General features: G+C 36.4%; 1 protein-coding gene across 1 annotated transcript; it reads left to right on the forward strand.

Annotated features, from left to right (window-relative positions):
* Window positions 1–1,960: 1,960 nt before the first annotated feature.
* On the forward strand, window positions 1,961–2,222 carry PAAG_08784 (hypothetical protein; the record flags this gene model as incomplete). The annotated part of the gene is made up of 2 exons (XM_015846625.1): window positions 1,961–2,134; window positions 2,190–2,222. 2 exons carry the CDS (start codon window positions 1,961–1,963, stop codon window positions 2,220–2,222), a joined length of 207 nt encoding a protein of 68 aa, XP_015701422.1.
* Window positions 2,223–21,137: the final 18,915 nt, after the last annotated feature.

Genomic DNA, 21,137 nt, shown 5'->3' on the forward strand with positions numbered 1-21,137 from the left:
ATGTGCAGTCAATCTGAATATTTAGGCTCATTTGCCTTATTTCCCAGCATACGACGACATTTATATGTTAGCCCTGATAACTACTACAAAAGATTTCAAAGTGTTAGAAATACGTTGAAACATGCCAGCGCCTCGTGCTCCGGACAGCATGGGGAGGGTGAGACAGGCAGCCCTGGAGAGCTCCTAGAGCCAGGAGACCGGAACTATTTCTGATATAAGAGAAGCAGAACTGCTGCGTATATTTCAACTAGCTTCTAAGGTCACTCTTAGCTCTTACGCAAACATAGAGAATAATCTAGGAGAAAGCTTCGAGCCTGAAACAGTGCAAGTCCTTTTGATAATTGAGTTAGTCGGTCAGAAAACAATACATCCCACTCATCAGCAGTGGACTCATGCAGCCTTGAAACAGAAGGGCCAAACGCGTGGCCTGAGAGAATGCATATTTTTCTATTCAGCTATCTTTTATTTTACACTTACTACGGTTTTAATATTCGGGATGCTGCTAGGTTTGGAGTGGACATGACAGGCATTAAATAAATGACGCAACATGGCACACCGCATATGGTACTGTACACTCATTGAAAAAGAGAATGAAACATAGGGAATTAATTAATTCAATGTAATATGTGCTTTTCTCTGGGTTATCGTGATTAAATCTCGCGTGTGTCACGAAACCGGAGTGAACGAACAAATTCAAAAATGAATGGGAATTACTTTATTCGTCAGCATGTAGAAACAGTTCCCTGAAACCATTCTGTTGTCATCTGTTATCACGATGCTCTATCGAAATAATACCCTCGCAAGCTTGTCACAGTGTGTCAGATCGTCGCATGCCGCCCGGCTTGAAGTTTTGTGGGGCTTTTGGTTGGTTTAACCATACCACACAGTATTCGAAGTTTTGAGAACTCTGGTCGAGTCTTTAAATGTCGTTGGTTGAGATCCATAGGGCTGTCCTCTTCTTCAGTATGTGACTGGGTAGTTATCATGTCCCGTCCTCTCAAACAGACATCCGGCTGCTGATACGGTTTCCCAGTAGATAAAGCAAAGTGCATGTATGTAACCAACTTCCTATTCACCCCGTACGTATATGAAATAATGAAATGTTTACAAGCACCTGAAAAAACCCTCATCCATAACCACTAGTTATCCCTCGTAAATCCATGGAATGAATTTACGAAATGGATCGAGAATAATTAACAAATGTCAACCACTAATCAACTTTTACGACCAGTCCCAAACGAAAGCTCTAGAGCCATGACGACTGTGGGCATCCGCTTCTCTTCGGCCCACCCGTCCCCAACAACAATGGATCACACCCATCATTCCGAGCCAAAGGGAAGCATAGGAGGAAGTAGCAGAAAGATTTTTTCCCCCAGTCCCATGGGGAACCCTTGAGAGGCAAGGTATATTCTGGTTGGTACGGCCAATAACCTTAATTTCGGGAAAAACTGAGCTTTCCTTCTTGCACCTGCGTTGCCACCGGTGTTAGTTACATGATGATACATACAGTAGGGCAATAACGCATCTTATCTTTTACTAAAAGAAGTCTGAAACGCCGTCCCTCCAACATCAAGAGAGTGAGGAACACCATTCATTTAGTCGGTATTCACATGAGGGACAAAACTCAAAGTTCCAAGAGAAGCGTCCATTCATTGATCGATTGAGGCTCAACTCAGGAGGCTAGAAATAACCCCTCCACATGAACCACGGTCCACGGGACAGGGTTTAAAATCTTCAAGGGCCCAGAGAGTGAATCTTCAAAATCCGCCTAACATATGATTTCATCCAATTTAACAAGAAACGTTAATTCGTATGCTCTATCCTTATTGTTCTTCTTTTTCCCGCCCGTAGATGTGAGAAGCAGCAGACTACTAACTATAGTGCTGCCACTCAGAACAGAATTACGTGGGATTAAAAAGGCGTGGGCACAAAAGTGCGAAAGAGGAATCCCACTCCCACGATGTTCATTGCGTCAATGGGGAGTGTGTCTGGCTGCTTAGCCTTGGTAGCAAATCAGGAGCCGGTGAAGGCGACTGAACAGGGAAGCGCGAAATGCATGTCCAAGGGAAGGCTTGAGGATGTTGTTGCGCTTAAGTATAGCTTGGCTTCAGATAAAGTTATATGCAAAGATATTGTACGTGTATATATTGTCTGTATTGTACAGTACAAAAAATATACAATACATACAGTCACAAAGTCAAGGCTTTCTCCTATTTCAGTGAATACGTTCAAATAAATCAACATGAGAATTCGCCTGCATATTTCAAGAGAGATTTATGTTTATTTTAACTTATTAATTCATTTCCCGTTCTGTTCCACTTACACAGGCAAGCAAGTTACAAAACGTCGTTCTTGCAGACTGAAGCAGGGAGTTAAAACATGGCGATTCTGCGCTGCTTATCTGGAGAATGCTTTCGATGTAATACATATATTTCAGCCTTTCTGGAATATCATGTAAGATACAACCCAAGAGATGCTTCTAAGATCTATCATTTCATGATCAGTTTAAAATCTTCTGTGACCATATATATAGCAATTACCAATGAAGAAAGGGGGATTCTCAATTCATCCCTTTTGATCTAAGCTACTACAGTTTCCTTGACAACTTAATAGTAGCTCTTTAAAGATCCAAGGTGATTGTGTGTAACTTCGCCCAGGAATGTTAAACGAGGGGAAGCCTTGCACAGGCTTTAGCTAAGCTTTTCTCGGGGATGGAAGTTAACAAGTTAGTTATGAAGTAGTTTTAACTACATAGTTACTTCAATCGTTCGTCTGGCAGAGGACGGTTGTCCCTCCAACCAAAACTCCCCTTTTCATACAGTAATACGATTACTATACAGCTTTGAAAATCCGGTACGTTTGAAGGCTTATTCGGTACCAAGGTCTCGATGAAGAGCCCTGAAACCGGCACCCAGCGCCATCATTCTTGCTCATTGACTCTTTGGTTGATCCCTGGTTCCTGTTGCTTTTGGATCTGGATTAATGATTTGAAGCCAGGACAATGTGCATGTATATTTAGCATGCCTTCCGGAAACAGCTTGAATGCTGGCTTTCAGTCTTTGCAGTTTCTTCTTCGCTTTGATGAATATGCGTTCCTTGGTTGGTCTGTAACTATGTACAGTACGTACTGTATATGTACATTTGTTTCTTTCATGATACATACTGTGCCTAATTTTTATCCCTTAACGGCACAAGTATGGTAAGCCAGGTCACTGGTTGCTGATTATTGCTAGGATTCTTTTCATTTGAATATACATTTATGGTCTGTGCTCCAGTTTCGTGTATTTTATTATGTTAGGAATGGATTTTATTTGTTTGGTAAGAAAGGGAGCAAATAAACTAGAAATAAGATCCCTTCTGCATTGTATGTTGTACGTAACCACGGCCAAACAATCCCCTTCTAGAAAATCCAAGAAAGAACCATAGATGCTTCTCAAACTGAGCCCCGCAGCATTAATGACAAGGGCATAAAAGTGGGCGGTCTCCCAAATGAGCTCCTCCATGTGCAATATGCTAAATGCAACTCCTTGTGTGGAGCGAAGCAAACTAATTGATTCAGCAGATGTCAAGTGGGCCGGCCCGGGAGTGAGCATCAATTATCCTTAATAATATAACGATGAAGCAGAATTCGAGGGAATGAAATTCATCATCCTCTTATGATAACAGCAGCTGAATGTCACAACATTAACTTCACAAGGCATTGAGAAACGTGGCAGCAACCAAAACTGCTTAGATGTTTCGAAATGCAAATTATAAATGCAAAATATATATATGAAGAAAAAGAATGAAAAACATTGAGCAGCTGGTCGCGGCGTAATCAAAACTGTCTGTCTACATTTCATCGACAATGGCACACGACGATTGGCTCCGGCACGCAGGAAAGATTTAATATTCCTCGCGCTTATTTTTAGTTACCACTAAAAACTAAATTACGTCATGGATTATGTTCAATACCCCTTTTCATTTCTTTGCTGGTTGTCTTCAATTTGATGATCAAGTGTGGGTCATAGCCATGAAATTATCAGGAAAACGGCTATGACGATGACTACAACGACTTTCCATGTATGGCAATGGAGTTGAGTTATGGATAAAAAATGAATGGGGGTGAAAGGGAGGTTCTGAGAAATCAATAATAATGGTGTAAATTCCTTCGTTCTCTGCTTATACTCAATCTTCTTTACGATTTGATCCATGGAAGCTAGGCTCTGTTGGATACGTAACTATACAGTATATAACGGAATGTAGTTTCTGATTCGGTACATACATAACAAGTACTACCTTGCAGCGGCAATCAGTTTGTTTCATTCCAATACATGGTTATTATAGGAACGTTTCTGTGCCTTGAACTTCCCCATGGTTCGGTTGAACTCTCAGATCGAAAAACCTTCAAGCTGTTTAAGACAACGTGAACGGAAAGGAGTAAATTCTTACCTCATGATCCGCTTCCATCGCTTCTATCCCGTTGCCTCCGTTGCCCCTGATGGCGGGGTTTTATATTTTCCTTCAAAATTTTCCGTCTGTGGTCATAAGCCGCTTAACGGCAGGTCGTATGCTCCTAACCTCCTCAACAAATTCCTCCGTCTAGGCTACTTACATGTATCTTGATACATAAAATACATATATATACATTCGTCTATTAATTGCCAATACTCTTCAGGTAAATGGATATTCAATTCACCCGCTGACTACTCGGTCAATTGTGTTGTGGTAGGTAATATTTAAGCATAAATTACTTGGTCGGTCATATTCGGATATGAAACTGGTCACCCCAAGAGTATAACGACTGTTTCTCCATGAAAATCTCCAACATCGCTAAGGACCATTAAATTCTCAAACCCGCCGCCACGGATGATCATTTCAGATCAAATACCTCTAGTTCAAAGTCATGCCACGGGAGAGTATGAACAAAATATAATAGCAATAACAAAAACAAAAAGCCGAACGATCGCATTTGACGTGAAACATCTTGGACAAGAATTTGCTCGAACTATCATAGTGTTTCCCAAGGTACTCCCTTCGAGCACTTTTTTCCAGGTTACATACATATTCTCGCCTTGCTGTGGTCTGCCTTTGAGTGCAATATATATACATATATATATAAACATTTATACACAAGATATCGTTGTGTCGGAACGCGGATTCTTGCTCGTGTTTGCTTGCGTGCTTGCGGGCTTGCTTTGCGGTAATGTATGTCAATTGAGCATCCATCATCCACCTTGGTTTTACGGTGTCAATCCAGTTTCTATACAAAATCTGTTTGTTTGCTGCTAGCTATCTCTAGCAATGACGCGCATAGCACAGGTTACTTGTTTTGATTATTTATTTTAAGAGCCGGATCTTTGAAAGTATAGAATGGAAAGAAAGTTATCGTTGCGCTTCGTGACGTATCCTCTCCCTTTTTCCTTATTTACTTCCTGGGATCTGTCATCTAACCCTAGTTGTCAAACCCTTCGGATTATTGTTAAAGTGATCACGAGGGACCTTTAATCTTTTCAGCTATTTCCCTTCCGTAGGTCCCTCATTTTCAACTAAGAGGCTCGAAAAACAGGAAGCTGTATGATGAAAATGATTGATTGGTCAACAGATGAACAAATTAAAATCTCTACATTGTTTCCTACGCGAGTATCACTATCTGGTTGCCTAGTTGAATGCTTGCCTACTTCCTGGATTGAGATTTCGTCCCACAGATGACGCTCCTGCCTGGTGTCGGAACATACAAAAAAAAAAAGAGAGAAGGAAATTTTACGGTCGGACGTCGTGCTCCTCCTTCGCATAGCTGTGCATAGATGGCAACAAGTTCTTGATATTATCTCCGAGTGGCTTTTGCTGTTTGGCTGATCGTGTTGGCACTTAACCCGGTCCTGCTGAGAGAAGTTGGATGCTTTAACTCCCAGTTGAGCCGCAGACAAGGCTTAATTAAGCTGGCCGCGGGGATATCGCTAGTCTGAATCAAGACTAGCGGGATCTTATAGCAAGATTCATTCTCCGCCAATCAGTGCGCAGCTCTGAGAGTGAGATCTTGACCGAGAGCCAGCTCTCTTAAATTCATTTTCCCACACTTCACTACTTTGTATTCCTATGAGACATAATTTGCCCCATTTGGTGTATGTTTTCCGGTGACCATACCTTTGGTCAGGGGAAGAGCATGATAAAAGGCTTACCGTTGGCACGGGCAGAATGTGAGGAGGACCCGCTCCGTGTAAATCCGTGCTGAATTTAAGAGAAGCCACCAAGAATGCTTGAAGGCCGAAATCCTAATAGCTAATCAACTAGCAATAAACACAACTAGCAATATACAGTCTATGATATCATTGAGTGTCATTGCTTAAAGATATCCATCACGACACTGCTTTCCGCCCTCTCCTCACGGCCAGATTCACTATCTCCATAAATACCAGAAATATCAAACATTCACCGGACATTTTTTGCATGCAGGCAGAACCCCTCTTACCCAATAATCTCAGCGCAGAGCTAGCAAGCTACTTGCCCCAAAACATCACACCCCTCTCTCTCACCAACTTACCCGCTAATTACCGACGAATTGCACCATTTATTCTGGATTAACTACTGATGAACTGACCCCTGACTGAAAAATAAATCCCACTGACGTGGCAAGCTCCAAATGGAGTCTCCCAGCAACTTGGGGAACCCTGACATTTACGTTACTGAGTACTGAGCCTCGAGGTTGTGAACGGTTCCTGGCAATCACCCCTCGTTCCAGCATATCAGAATAGGCTATGACTATACCCCTCATCGCCCTCAGCTCCATACACTATATACTCCAGCATAATCATACCAATCTATTGGTATCAATGCTGGTATGACGGGGGGATAGAGCCATGACATTCCTATTTATGTTTTCCTCGGCCCTTGCTTGATGGGAACACACAGACCAGCCAATGCGAGATATTTCAGTTCTTCTTCCACTCGCAGGTAACTATAGAGGTTCAGAACGAAAATGATTGGCGATCCTGGTGGCTAGTTTTTCTTGTGATATGACTGGAGAGACCTCTGCTCTGCATATCTGGATAGAGCTATGTTATTTTGCTCGGACGCGCGATGGGTTTTTGAATTTGTATACAAAAGTTTCAATGCCGAATGATGGATCAAGAATCGGGAAGGAAATTCCCAAAATTTCTCTCCACCTAATACATGTCTCGATGAACGATGAATACACCGTCAGAACTGGGAAGGAGAAGTGGCTAGTGCTAAAGATTGCAAGAATATCGGGTTTGTATATCTGTATGCCTATCTACAGTGTGTCGACGCTTCCCACTTTAAATGTTCGTTTTCGAGGGCAGACAGGACGGTACACGACAGGAATATGTCGTCAATTAGCGGAAACCTTGAAAGCGAGGGGAGCTTTTACACCAAACATGTCTTCTTTTCCTTCCAAATGTCTTAACAGTTGAAGAATCAAAGCTTGTCTGAATGAAAGGACAATTAATCAAAATAAAAGATTTTCCCCTCCCGTTTGCCCATTGTATTTATGTGAAGGATAGATTGCTTGATTGATTATGTAGCGATCACTAGCTACGCGGAAGTTATATACAGTGCGGATTACATAAGGAGGATAGGCCTGACACTCCCACTCACTGATGTAACTGTACGCGAGATTACATACAAAAAATAGCCTGTAGCTAGGTATTAGTACATAATTTGACTGGAAAACCTGTATTGTTGAAAAATCAGTCATTTCCTCCATATATTCATTTCTATCTGCTTACTGTGTCTTCTAATATCTGTCATCATAGAGTGTATCTAGTCACTTCAAGCAGCTTGATCAGCCTGTCTGCTGTGTTCTCAGCAGACAGAATATAATCAATTGAGATTTTATTCTTACAGACAAGATTCTGAAGAGTATGAAAGTAGACCTCTATATGCTAAGATTAGTGTGAAATAGTCTCACTTTTAGTCAGTTCAATCACTGATTCATTATCTGTCTGAATTGTATACATCAGCTTATTGACTAATGATTTGATCAGACTGTCATTATCATCAAGATTATTGAGTCAGGATGGCATGAAGTCAGTATCCTTTAGCAATTCCTAGAGGCAAACAAGCTCATAGACAGCCTCTAAGGATGTGATATATTTGACCTCAGTAGATGATTTTGAAACATCTATCTGCTTGCTGCTTCATCAAGCAATGAGACTCTCTGCTATATAAATGATATATCTGATGATGAAGTAAGAACCTTGATCACAGTCTACTCAATCAGCATCAGTGAACATCACAGATTCTATATTCACATCTTTTCAGTAGAACACATCTATGTCAGGTGTGTCTTATAGATATCTAAAAATTCACTTGATATAAGAGGTTGAACTCTTAGATTTGCTCTGGCTAGCTGACTCAGCCTAGCCATCATTCACATATGCGCATATGATCATGCTATATGAGCTTGCTTAAGCTTGAGTTCTCATCTCATTCTTTTCTTTCATTTCTCAAGCAATTCATTCTTGTTTTATAGGAGGACTAGTCTCTAGTTCTTAGAGCTTAACCCTTTACATTATGAATTGCTTCACTTCTTTCATTGATAGGCCACTGGGAGCCTTAATTCTGTATTATGAAGCTCAGCAAATGTGCTGACATATGATAGACTATTAAGAGTCTTAAATCCTGCATTATGAAGTTCAGTGATAGCACTGATATATGAATAGACTGGATTAGCAATCATGCTAACAAACAAATGAGCAACATTGAAAATGTCTAGCTGAATGAGATAAAGTAGCAGACTTGTACAACAAATGAATCAACATGAAGTAATGAGCTGAGACATCCTCAGCAGCTTCAAACAACAATGGATGATCTTTCTCCAACAGCAGAAACAGGTCCAGTGTGAGAACAGAGATTTAATAGCAGCTCAGCAAGCTGAAATAGCTAATCTATGACAAGCTTTGAACATTTCAACATCAATTCTCTCTCAATTGAACTCACAATCACTCATTGCAGTCAGAAGATCAAAGATCAAGCTATCAGACTGTGAGAAGTATGATGATTCTAATCTGAAGCACTACTCTCAGTGAGAGCTAAAGCTTCAATCAAAACTTAAGATCAATAGAAAAGCTTTAGATAATAATGAGAAATGTGCTTGGTATGTGTACTTAAGACTGAAAGAAATGACAGCAGCTCAAGTTTATCTCTGAGTTGAGAATAATAAGAACAAGATCAACTTCACAGTAGAGAGCTTACTGAAGCAGACATGCATGCTCTTTAGTGATTCTGCACAACAGAAAAAGGCTATGCAAAAGCTCAATAATCTACAACAGAGTAGAAGAGCTCTCTTTGACTTTCTGCTCAAATTTAATCAACTACTGCTGGAAGCTGATGGTCATGGATGAGATGATTATGTTAAAAAGAGGTATTTGAAATCTACTCTAAGCATGAAGCTGAGAGAAGACATGATGAGTGTAAGAGAATTATCTCTCTACAAGAATTACTGCAGAGAGCTTAGATTAGTTGATCATCAACTCTTTGAGCTTAAGACTTTAAGACAGTGATCTAAACATTGTGAGAACAGATCTTCTTTGAATTATACAACATCTAATTCATACTCTCTACTTTGTCATGCTGTTCTTGACTAATGAAACCAGTCTCAAGCTTTCACTGATAATCTGATGAATCTCTCTTCTGATGCTGTGACCTCAAGCACTCACTACATCAAATTGATAAATCAGACAGAGGTTAATTGATGAAGAGAGCAAGGCCTGTGTCTGAGATGCAGAGTTAGAGATCATATGATTAAGAACTTTCTGTTCAAATCTCTCAGACACCCTGCCACTCTCATAATAGCTAAGATGATTTCCAAGCCAGTACTGAACAACAATGATGTGGATATGAGTGAGGATTTGAGAAAAGAGTAGCTCTAATCAAAAGACACTGGAAGGAGCAAAATAAGAAGCTTTTGAGAAAGCAATAAAGAAGATTTAAATCTAAGATGATATTCAACAGATGTGAGCTAATTCTTTTTAATACATCTTTTCCACATCTACTTCATTGATATAGCTGATGCATCTCTCATTGAAACATCACATAATCTCATTGAGTTTGCAGATGATTATATGAGGAAGGTCTGTGAAGTGTTGAAGTGAGCTCAAGTAAAAATAACAGATGCTCAGCAATCTCAAAAGAACTACACAAATAGATGAATAGACTTAGCTTCAAGCTTTCAATCTGGAGATAAGGTCTGATTGAGCTTAGAGAATATAAGAACTAATCATTCATGCAAGAAGCTGAATGTAAAATACAATCAATATACTATGCTAAAAAAAATAGAATCTCATATTTACTGACTGAATGTCTCACTCAGCATTCATAATATCTTTAATGTAAAGCTTCTACATGCTGTGATAATGAATTCTCTGCTTAGTCAGAGGCAAACTGACTGGCAGCCACTCACTATAGAGATCTCAGAAGAATCTGAGTTTGAGATTGAGGAAATTTGAGGTGAATGAATCTATCAGAGGAAAAAGCAATACCTTCTTAAATGAGTAGGTTGGGCTGAGTCTACATGGAATGACATGAGTCTCCTACAAGAAGTGAAGACTTTGAACACTTGAGAGTCCTCTCAGCAGGCAAAATTAAATGTAAAGAGAGCTTTAAATAGTCATAAAGACCTGCAACAAAGAGAGAGAAAAGGAGTATTATAAGAGGTTAAACTCTTAGATTCACTCTGGCTGACTGATTCATACTAGTCATCATTTGCATGTGTGCATATGATCATGCTATGTGAGCTTGCTTAAGCTTGTGTTCTTATCTCATTCTTTTCTTCTCTTTCCTAAGCAATTTATCTTTGTTATATAGTAGAACTAGCTTCTAGTTCTTAGAGCTTAACCCTTTACAGAATTCTAATAATATATATATTTTATCTGATACTCTCTCTATATTCAGAGGTATTATGAATGATCTGAAGCTTGAATCACTGGCATACTTAACAGTCTCAAAGCTCAGAGTGATATCAACAGATTATAATCTGAATACTATATCACTGAGTCTTTTCAACTGTGATAATGTGAAGCAGCTAATTAATCTGAAGGATCTGAATACTGATACCTTCATTTTGTCCTCATCAATTTGACTACTCATAATTATGCTGAAGCAGCTACTGATTGATGAGTGATATCAGTGATTGAGTCATATTGATAAGAAGAATCTAATTAAAATGTTGTAAAAGTTCTGTTTCAGAATTGCCATCATCAGTCTGAAGAAGCTCTTATTCTGTGCTATGTATGTTAAAGTCAAGTATAAATGTGCAAGTTATAAAAATGCTCTGCTATGTCATGCCACTCAAAAAAATCTTAAGATCTGTGTAGATCTATTTGAAGGTAAAGAAATACTTGATAATGAAAAAGATACACCATCTTATGCAAATAAGAAGCTCATGATGATGATCACTGACAATGCCATGTGAATGTGATAGACCTTTCTATTGAAGCATCACAATGAGGCTCTAAAATATATATAAACCTTCAATCAATTTATGAAGAATCTGCTCAATCATAGTGTTGTGATTATTCCCTCTAACTGTAATGAGTTGAATTCAAACACCATAGCCACCTATATGATGAGTAAGAGTATTAAATGAGAATCAACCTCATCTCACACTCTGCAGCAAGATAATATGTTTGAACATTCTATTGGCCTGATTATCAAAAAAGCTCAAATATTATTAATAGATTCCTCCTCCCCTCCCCTAAATGTGAGGTGAGGTGGTAATTGCAGTGACTGAAATACTTAATCTTATGTCAACATCAGTTAAGCTCTATAATGATATAGAAAATCTGAATCTAAAGCTGGTTATCTCATATGAAGCTTGGCTCATGGCCCTGCTCTCTGCACACAGGATTCACTGATGAGAGTGCAAGACTTATTTAAAAATAGTGCTCAAGCTGAATATGAAGATGGCCTCATAATTGCAGAAGCTTATATTTACCGGCTATGATGACTTTACTAATTATAGATTGATCAATCCTTCTAATGATCATCTTTACACATTGAAAGATGTGATATTTCAAGAAAATCTTCATTTGATAGATTCTCTAGCTTTATCTGAGTAAGATGTCAAGAATCTGCCTTCTGCTGCTCATATGACTGCAGTTGCAATTCTCTCCACTCAACACAATTTATCAACAGATATTTTCATAATGAACAGAGAGTTTCTATCTGCTTCTTCAGTATTTCTACACTCTACAAATAATTGATGAATAGACTATGAGATTACTGCATGAATGCTAACATTTTTGATGTGAAATATTACTGCCCTCTCAGGGTCTGCTTTTAAGATAGAGAATTCTCTGATGCTCATTGAGAATATTACTTCAATGAAAAAAATCTTAGTGAGAGATTTCACTGACAATTTGACTGATGTTCTCACAGACTCTGAGATCATCAGCTTGTCAGTTTCAAAGAATCTCACTCAGACTCAGGTGTCTTCAGATTGAAAATATTACTTTCATGCTTGCATTAAGAAGATTAATCACCTCAAGCAGATTGGTACATGGTGACTAGTTGAATGAACCCCAGATATGATGATTCTACATGGCTAATGAGTATTCAACAAAAAGATTAATGATATAGATAAAATCAAATGATGTAAGATTTACTGATTAGTCTGTGACAATTATCAAGAAAAGAGTATCAACTATTCAAAGACATTTGCATCAGTTGTATCAATATCTACCTTCTGAGCACTTATGATGATCTTGATATTCTGAAAATGATATATTCTGCAGATCAATATGATTACAGTGTTCTTAAATGCCTTGCTTCCTACCAATGAACATATATATATACATCAACCCACCAGGTTCTTTAATGGATGTGATAATCTGATATGTGAATTGATACAGAAACTATATGATCTGAAGCAAGCAGCACTATTATGATATAAGAAGCTGTGAAAAATACTATTGAAAATAGACTTCTGCATCAGTTCTCATGATGCTGATTTTTTTATAAATGATATCTACAAGGTTTATATAATCATCTATATGAATGATGTTCACCTATACAGTCTGAATATATCAGATATTGAATGGACAAAAGCCCAGATCATCACTAACTATAAGATCAAGAATGTGAGTGAATTGAACTGGTATTTAAAAATGAAGATTGATCAGAACGCTGAATCATTATCACTATCCCAGTCACTGTTTATAAAAAATCTGTTTGAGAAATTATCAATGAATGACTACTACCCAATATCCTTCTTTATGAAGAAGAATGTTGATTTCATGAGTGATAATAAAGAATCAATTGCTTATACAGTGGAATTTACATTATATTTCTATCAATCAGGGGTTGACTCTTTGCATTATCTCACTATCAACACATATTCTGATATAAGCTTTGCTGCTGACTTTCTAGAGAGATTCAGCTCTCATTCTACCTCAAAGAATTGAGTAGTATTCAAGTGTAAAGGGTTAAGCTCTAAGAACTAGAGGCTAGTCCTCCTATATAACAAGAACGAATTGCTTGAGAAAGGGAAGAAAAGAATGAGATGAAAACTTAAGCTTAAGCAAGCTCACATAGCATGATCATGTGCACACATGTGAATGATGACTAAGCTGAGTCAGTTAGTCAGAGTAAATCTAGAGATTCAATCTCTTATAATACTCTTCTTCTCTCTCTTTGTTGCAGGTCTTTACAACTATTTAAAGCTCTCTTTATATCTAATTTTGCCTGCTGAGAGGTCTTCTAAGCATTCAAGGCCTTCACTTCTTGTAGAAGACTTGTGTCATTTCATGTAGACTTAGTCCAATTTACTCATTAAACAAGGTATTACTTTTTCCTCCAGTAGGTTCATTTGCTCTGAATTTTCTCAATCTCAAACTCAGATCCTTTCAGAATCTCTATAGCAGGTGACTGTTAGTCAGTTTGCCTCTGACTAGACAGGGGATCTGTCACTGCAGCATGTAGAAGCTTTACATTAAAGATATTGTGAATGCTGACTGAGATGTTCAGTCAATAAATATGAGATTCTATCTTTTCTAGCACAGTATATTGATTGTATTTTGTGTCCAGCTTCTTGCAAAGATGATTAGTTCTCATGTTCTCTAAGCTCAATCAGACCTTATCTCCAGGTTGAAAGCTTGAAGCTGAATCTCTTCATCTATTCACATATTTCTCTTGAGATTGCTGAGCATTCATCATTTTTACTTGAGCTCACTTCAACACTTCACAGACCTTCCTCATATAATCATCTGCAAACTCAATGAGATTATATGATGTTTCAATGAGAGATGCATCAGCTATATCAATGAAGTAGATGTGGAAAAAATGTATTAAAAAGAATTAGCTCACATCTGTTGAGGCAGTATCTCTATTATTGATGATCAGCTCTGCTAGAGAGAGTCATTCATGCCAGTCATCCTGTTGAAAGCTAATGTACTTGTGTAGATAGATTTTCAGAGTCTGATTCATTTACTCTGTAGCTCTGTCAGTCTCTGAGTGATAGACTGTGAAGAGTCATCTCTTAATGCCTAATTTCTCACACATTCAAGTTCAAAACATGCTTGTGAAAGCTGACTCTCAATCTGACACTACTATCTTAGAGATGCCATGTTAAGAGATGATGTTGTGAAGAAACACTCTAGTCACTATCTCTACATCAGTTTTCTTAACTGCTTTTAATATAATCCTCTTGATCAGTCTGTTCATTATAATCATGATGTTTATGTATCTTTTAGATCTCAGTAAGTTCATGATAAAGTTCATGGAAAGCTCCTGTCACATGTGTTCAGGAATGAGGAGAGGCTTAAGCAGTCCCTGACATTGATCTCTTCATGCAGTGTTTGATCTGCAAAGATGACAGTTTCTGATCATTCTTCTCACATTGATGATATAGCCTGACCAGTAGAACTCACATCTTAGAACTTCTGCTATTTGCTCTCACCCAGAATGACTGATAAGAGATGAGTCATGAGCCTCATGCACTAACCTAGTTTGAAGAGGTTTGAAGTCTAACACTCACTTATAATCTCAAAAAAGAAGCTTATTATTCTCATTTAAAGGGCACTCAGAGACAAAGATCTTAATGTTAAGTTTAGAAGAAAATCTGAATCTTCTCTCATGAAGAGTCTGCTTTAGACACTACAGAATCTTATCATTTTTTTGAGTCTAATTTCACTGAGCTAGAAGAAACATGTTAGATTTCACACTGGCAGCAGCCACTATTGATTTCATTTCAAGTGCCAGTATATTAAACTTAAGTAGTTGAGCTTGCCTCTGCTTGATTCTGTCATCATCAGCACTCTGTGACATGTTCTACTCTCTTCACAATAGAATGTCTGATTCAGTGTTCAACTTCCCTGGCCAGTAATCAATTCTGAAGTTGAATCAATAGAGAATATTCATTCAATGTAGCTGTCTTTCATTTAGTCTGTGTGTAGTCATGAAGTATTCTAGATTCTTATGATCTGTGAGAATCTTGAATTTCTTTACACTTTGTAGCTCAGTGTCTTATTTCTTTAAACACTCAATTATCACTAATAACTTCTTATCATGAATCTCATAGTTGCATTCTGCAGGTGAATGCTTGCAAGAGAAAAAGATACATGAGTGTAGAATGCTCTGCTCATCATATTGTAGCAGCACTCCTTCTGAGATGTAATCTAAGAAGTTCATTTTCAATATAGTCTCACAGTTAGAGTCAAATTGAAGCAGAATTGAAGCAGAGATAAACATTGATTTTAAATGCTTAAAAGCTTTCTCAGACTTGCTCATTCATAAAAAAGGAACATTCTTGCATGTAAGAATCATCAGTGAAATTGCAATCTTTGAGAAATCCCTGATAAATTGTCTATAGAAATTGACAAAGTTTAAAAATCCTCATATATCTTTAAGAGTAGTAGGTGTTGTCTATTTCAAAACAGCTTTAATCTTCTCTGAATTCATTTATATACCCTTGTCTGCTTCAATGATGAATTCAAGATATTTTGTGCTGTTCATCTCAAACTCACTCTTTCTGATGTCTGCCTGCAGACCTGCTTTTCATAGATGTATAAGCATCTTTTGTATATGCTTGCAATGCTTCTGTAAGCTTCTTGAAGAAAATATCAAGATGTCATCTAAATAGACCAAGCAGAAGTCATCCAGATATTCACATAATGCTCAGTTGATATATTTTTGAAATATGTTCAGAGCATTGGTCAAACCAAAGAATGTAATTAGCTACTCAAATAGCTTGTATCTGATTCTAAAGACTGTCATCCACTCATCATCTTCTGTGATTTGAATCTTATGAAAAGCTGCAATAATATTCAGCTTAGTGAATCATTTAGTCTGTCTAATTCACTGTAAAGTCTCACTGATTAATGATAGAGGATATTGATCCTTTCAGATGATTTTGTTAAGAGCTTGATAGTTTATACAGCATCTTAGCTCACTCTCAGACTTCTTTGCAAATAGTACAGAAGTAACTATAGTAGAGTTGCTCACTCTAATAAATCTCTTATCTATATAATCTGTAAGAGTCTTTCACAAAGCCAGTAGTTTCTCTTGAGACATATTATATAGTGAGTCTTAAGAGGGTTATTCTATGCTATCATCAGTCTTTTTAATCAGTTCAATTCTATGATCTCTACCTGGGCCATGAAGTGGGGTTAGAGTGTTGGTGACTTTCTTATTAAATATGTTTAAAAACTCATGATAATGTTCAGGCAGCTTTTCTCTAGGATTAATCTTTGATTTTACTTCTAGAGTCTTTTGAATGTCAGTCAAACTGACAGTGAAGATCTTGATGTTTCACTTCTCTTGAGTGCTCACAAGCTTAGAGAAGCTTATAGCAGAGATGGAAATCACATCAGCTTTTGCATTTGAACTATAATCTACCTCTATGCCACTCTCTTCAAATCTCACAATTCTTTGATGAGAAATCACAGTCACCTTTTGCTGGGCCAGCCAGGGGTCAGCTAGATACATATCATGATCATGTAATCTATTCACCATGTAGAGAAAGGCTCATTCAGTTATGTGACCATCTATATCAATTTGAATACCAGTAACCATGCTCATGGAGATTCCCATAAAGTCTTCAAAGCCAGTTATATTAACAGAGGGAACTTCAATGCAAGAGAGCTTATGCTTGTTAACATAGAATTGAGAAATAAGATCATAGATATTACATTCACTGTCTATTATTACTTTAGTCAAAAAGACATTATCTACTAAAGCATCAACAGTGAAGGGTTTAAATATCATCTTAGATTTAAATCTTCTTTATTGCTTCTTTATAAACTTCTTATTTTGCTTCTTTTAATGTCTTTTGATTGAAGCTACTCTTTTTCTGAATCCTCACTCACATTCACATTGTCATTATTCAGTACCAGCTTGGAGATCATCTTAGCTATTATGAAAGTGGCAGGGTATCTGAGAGATTTGAATGAGCAGCTCTTAATCATATGATCTCCAGCTCTGCATCTCAGGCACAGGCCTTACTCTCTTTGTTGATTAATCTCTGTCTGATTTATCAATTTGATGTGATGAGCACTTGAGGTCACAGCATCAGGAGAGAGATTCATCAGATTATTAATGAAAGCTTAAGACTAGTTTCATCAATCAAGAACAGCATGATGAAGTGGAGAATGTGAATTAGACATTGTATGATCTGAAGAGAATCTGCTCTCACAATGTTTAGACTACTGTCTTAAAGTCTTAAGCTCAGAGAGTTGATGATCAATTAATCTAAGCTTCTTGCAGTAATTCTCATAGAGAGATGATTCTCTTACACTTATCATGCCTTCTCTCAGCTCCATGCTTAGAGCAGATTTCAAATATCTCTTTTTAATGCAATCATCTCATTCATGACCACCAGCTTCCAGCAGTAGCTGATTAAATTCAGGCAGAAAGTCAAAGAGAAGTCTTTTACTCTGTTATAGATTGTTAAACTTTTGCATAGTCTTTTCCTGTCATGCAAAATCATTAAAGAGCATGTGTGTCTGCTTCAGTAAGCTCTCTACTGTGAAGTTGATCTTGTACTTATTATTCTCAACTCAGGGATAAACTCAAGCTGCTGCCATTTCTTTCAGTCTTAAGTACACATATCAAGCACATTTCTCATTATTATCTAAAACTTTTTTATCAATCTTAAGTTTTGATTGAAGCTTTAGCTTTCACTGAGAGTTGTGCTTCAGATTAGAATCATCATACTTCTCACAGTCCAGTAGTTTAATCTTTGATCTTCTGACTGCAATGAGTGGTTGCAGGTTCAATTAAGAGAGAGGATTGATGTTAAGATATTCAAAGCTTGTTGTAAATTAGCTATTTCAGCTTGCTGAGTTGCTATTAAATCTCTGTTCTCACACTGAATCTGTTTCTGCTGTTGGAGAAAGGTCATTCATTGTTGTTCAAAGCTGCTGAGTGTGTCTCTGCTCATTGCTTTGTATTGATTCATTTGTATATTTGTTGTACAAGTCTGCTGCTTTATCTCATTCAGCTAGATGTTTTCAATGTTGCTCATTCATTTGTTAGCATGATTGCTAACTCAATCTATTCATATATCAGTGCTATCACTGAACTTTGTGATGCAGAATTTAAGACTCTCAATAGTCTGTCATATATCAGCACATTTGCTGAGCTTCATGATACAGAATTAAGGCTTCTAGTGACCTATCAATGAAAGGAGTAAAGCAATTCATAATGTAAAGGGTTAAGCTATGAGAACTAGAGACTAGTCCTCCTATATAACAAGGACGAATTGCTTGGGAAAGGGAAGAAAAGAATGAGATAAGAACACAAGCTTAAGCAAGCTCACGTAGCATGATCATGTGCGCATGTGCAAATGATAGCTAGGCTGAGTCAGCCAGCCAGAGTGAATTTAGAGGTTCAGCCTCTTATAAATTCAAATTCACATAGAAGATGTTATTTTCTATAGGTGCTATTATCTCAAAGTAATTTCTAGCATCCACCTGCAGATCACAGTGAATGTAGCTCTAGCACTTCAATAGGCCAGTGGATATGAGATTGGCAGATAAGCCTGGCACCAAATAGATGTGATCAAATTCAATTAATCTTTCCTTGACTGGGATAGAGGCGACTCCAATTCCTTGAACCTTCAAAGTAGCCTTATTAACTACTTGAATTGTAGGGCTGCTAACCTCTGTTATTCAGAAAAATTGTGATCAATTATCCACAATATGACATATAGCCTCACTATCTCATATGATGAGTAGGTTGATGATTGGTTCAGCAGAGTACATAGATACCTCAATGACCTGCACTAGATTCATCATTTGAAATGTCTCAGAGCTGTCATTTGCAGTTGACAAAGTCTTTTTGCCTTCACTACTCTTCTTATTATTATATTTCTCTATTATCACTATATTAATAGTTCTTCATTCTTCAGAAGCACTATTTGAATTGACTGCCCAGCAGAGTCTGTCATGATGATGCTCATATTTCAGGCAGTTTGAGAGATCAGAATTTGAACATTCACCTATTCAATAGTCTTCATGTCCCCTGGGTCAGCCTCACAGGCTAAAATATTTTGAATGTTGCTGCTATTATTAGAATCTATAGCTGTGTTTTCAGCCTGAGCTATGTTGACTGAAGAATTAGTCATCTGAACAGCCTTCTTGACCTCTTTGAGAGAGTTCAATCAAGAGTGTATTTCCTCCATGATTGAATGAATGTCTAATATGACAGACTTTGATTTGAACTTTTATACCTCTTCAATTTTCTTTTGCATATAGTTTCATCATATATTGAGAAGTGCAGAATAGAACACGTGGAATATTATATCATTTGACAGTAAAATATCAAGTATTTCTAATTTCATAATAATGTCATTGAACTTATCAAAAAATATATGTACATCAGTGACTTAGGCATTACTCATTGATATAAACACCATGACTGCTTCTCTGCAGAGCTGTGTTCTCAGAATAAAGAACTTCTCCTCAACTGTACATCAAAGGGAATAAGTGATCCTGCCTTTATCATTCTTTAAAGTAAGAAAAAAAAACTTGAACTTGTAATAAATACTATTAAAAAATAAAAAATATTTTAAATTTATAAAACTATAAAACTATTTAATATATTATATTTAACTCTAATCTATAAACTTTATAATCAACTTCTATATATAAATTTACTTACAAATTTATATATATTATCTTCTGTTGAAGAGAATAAACTAGTTCAATCAATGTTAAATTTAGCTAAATAAGAATTTCTTTTTTGATTAGTATTTACTGAGAATATAACTAATTATTTTCATTTGTTATAGTATTTTATTACTACTCTTCTTAGATTAATAAGAACTAGATTTTGAGACTAATTAAATATTATATAGAGATTTAAAACTGCTATTCCAGATATTATAATTATAATTAGAATAAATATAAAGATATAAAAATTATTCAGAGCTAATTTAAGATCTTGAAAGATATAATTACTAAGTATATAATTTTATTAAAAGATTTATGCAATTTTGATAAAACAGATTTTATAATAAAACTCAGTGCAATTACTAAGATTATTAGTAGTAGTGAGTGCTATGATCAAACTAAGTTACTATAGTTTAAAAATCAAAAATAAATTACTATAATTGAGTTAATTAATATGTCAAAATAATTTCTATTATTATATATCATTCTTAAAGATTAAGATCTATTTTAAAAGTAGTTTTAAAATTATTCTATAGGCTGAAGACTTGATATCAATTCTAATGACTGAATTATCAATAAAATATATATTAAATAATATATATAAGTATTTATTTTAGAAGTAAAATTATATCAAATTAACTTTTATATTTTTCTTATTTTGAACATATATAGTAGTTATCTTATCTCAAAATTTAAATAAATCTACAAGAATAATAAAATTATTACACTCTGCATATCATCTAAATCATCATATCTTTTATAGTTATCAAATATGAGTGTTTTAACAGTTATAAAATAAGTATATAGAAGTTTAATTCAATAGTGAATACATATTAAAATTAATATTATTAAGAAGTTTAACTTCTTATATATTTATTTTACAGTCTATATAAAAGTTTTTAAAGCTCAGACTATTCAAAGTGACTTTATAATTATTATATCAGAGTTCAATTAAAGTTAGAATAATAATAATATAATAGCTTTAATTTATATATTTAATTTATATAGCCTATGATAAGAAAACTAAAC

The sequence above is a fragment of the Paracoccidioides lutzii genome, assembly GCF_000150705.2.
Source record: "Paracoccidioides lutzii Pb01 unplaced genomic scaffold supercont2.46, whole genome shotgun sequence".
In the NCBI taxonomy this organism is placed as follows: domain Eukaryota; kingdom Fungi; phylum Ascomycota; class Eurotiomycetes; order Onygenales; family Ajellomycetaceae; genus Paracoccidioides; species Paracoccidioides lutzii.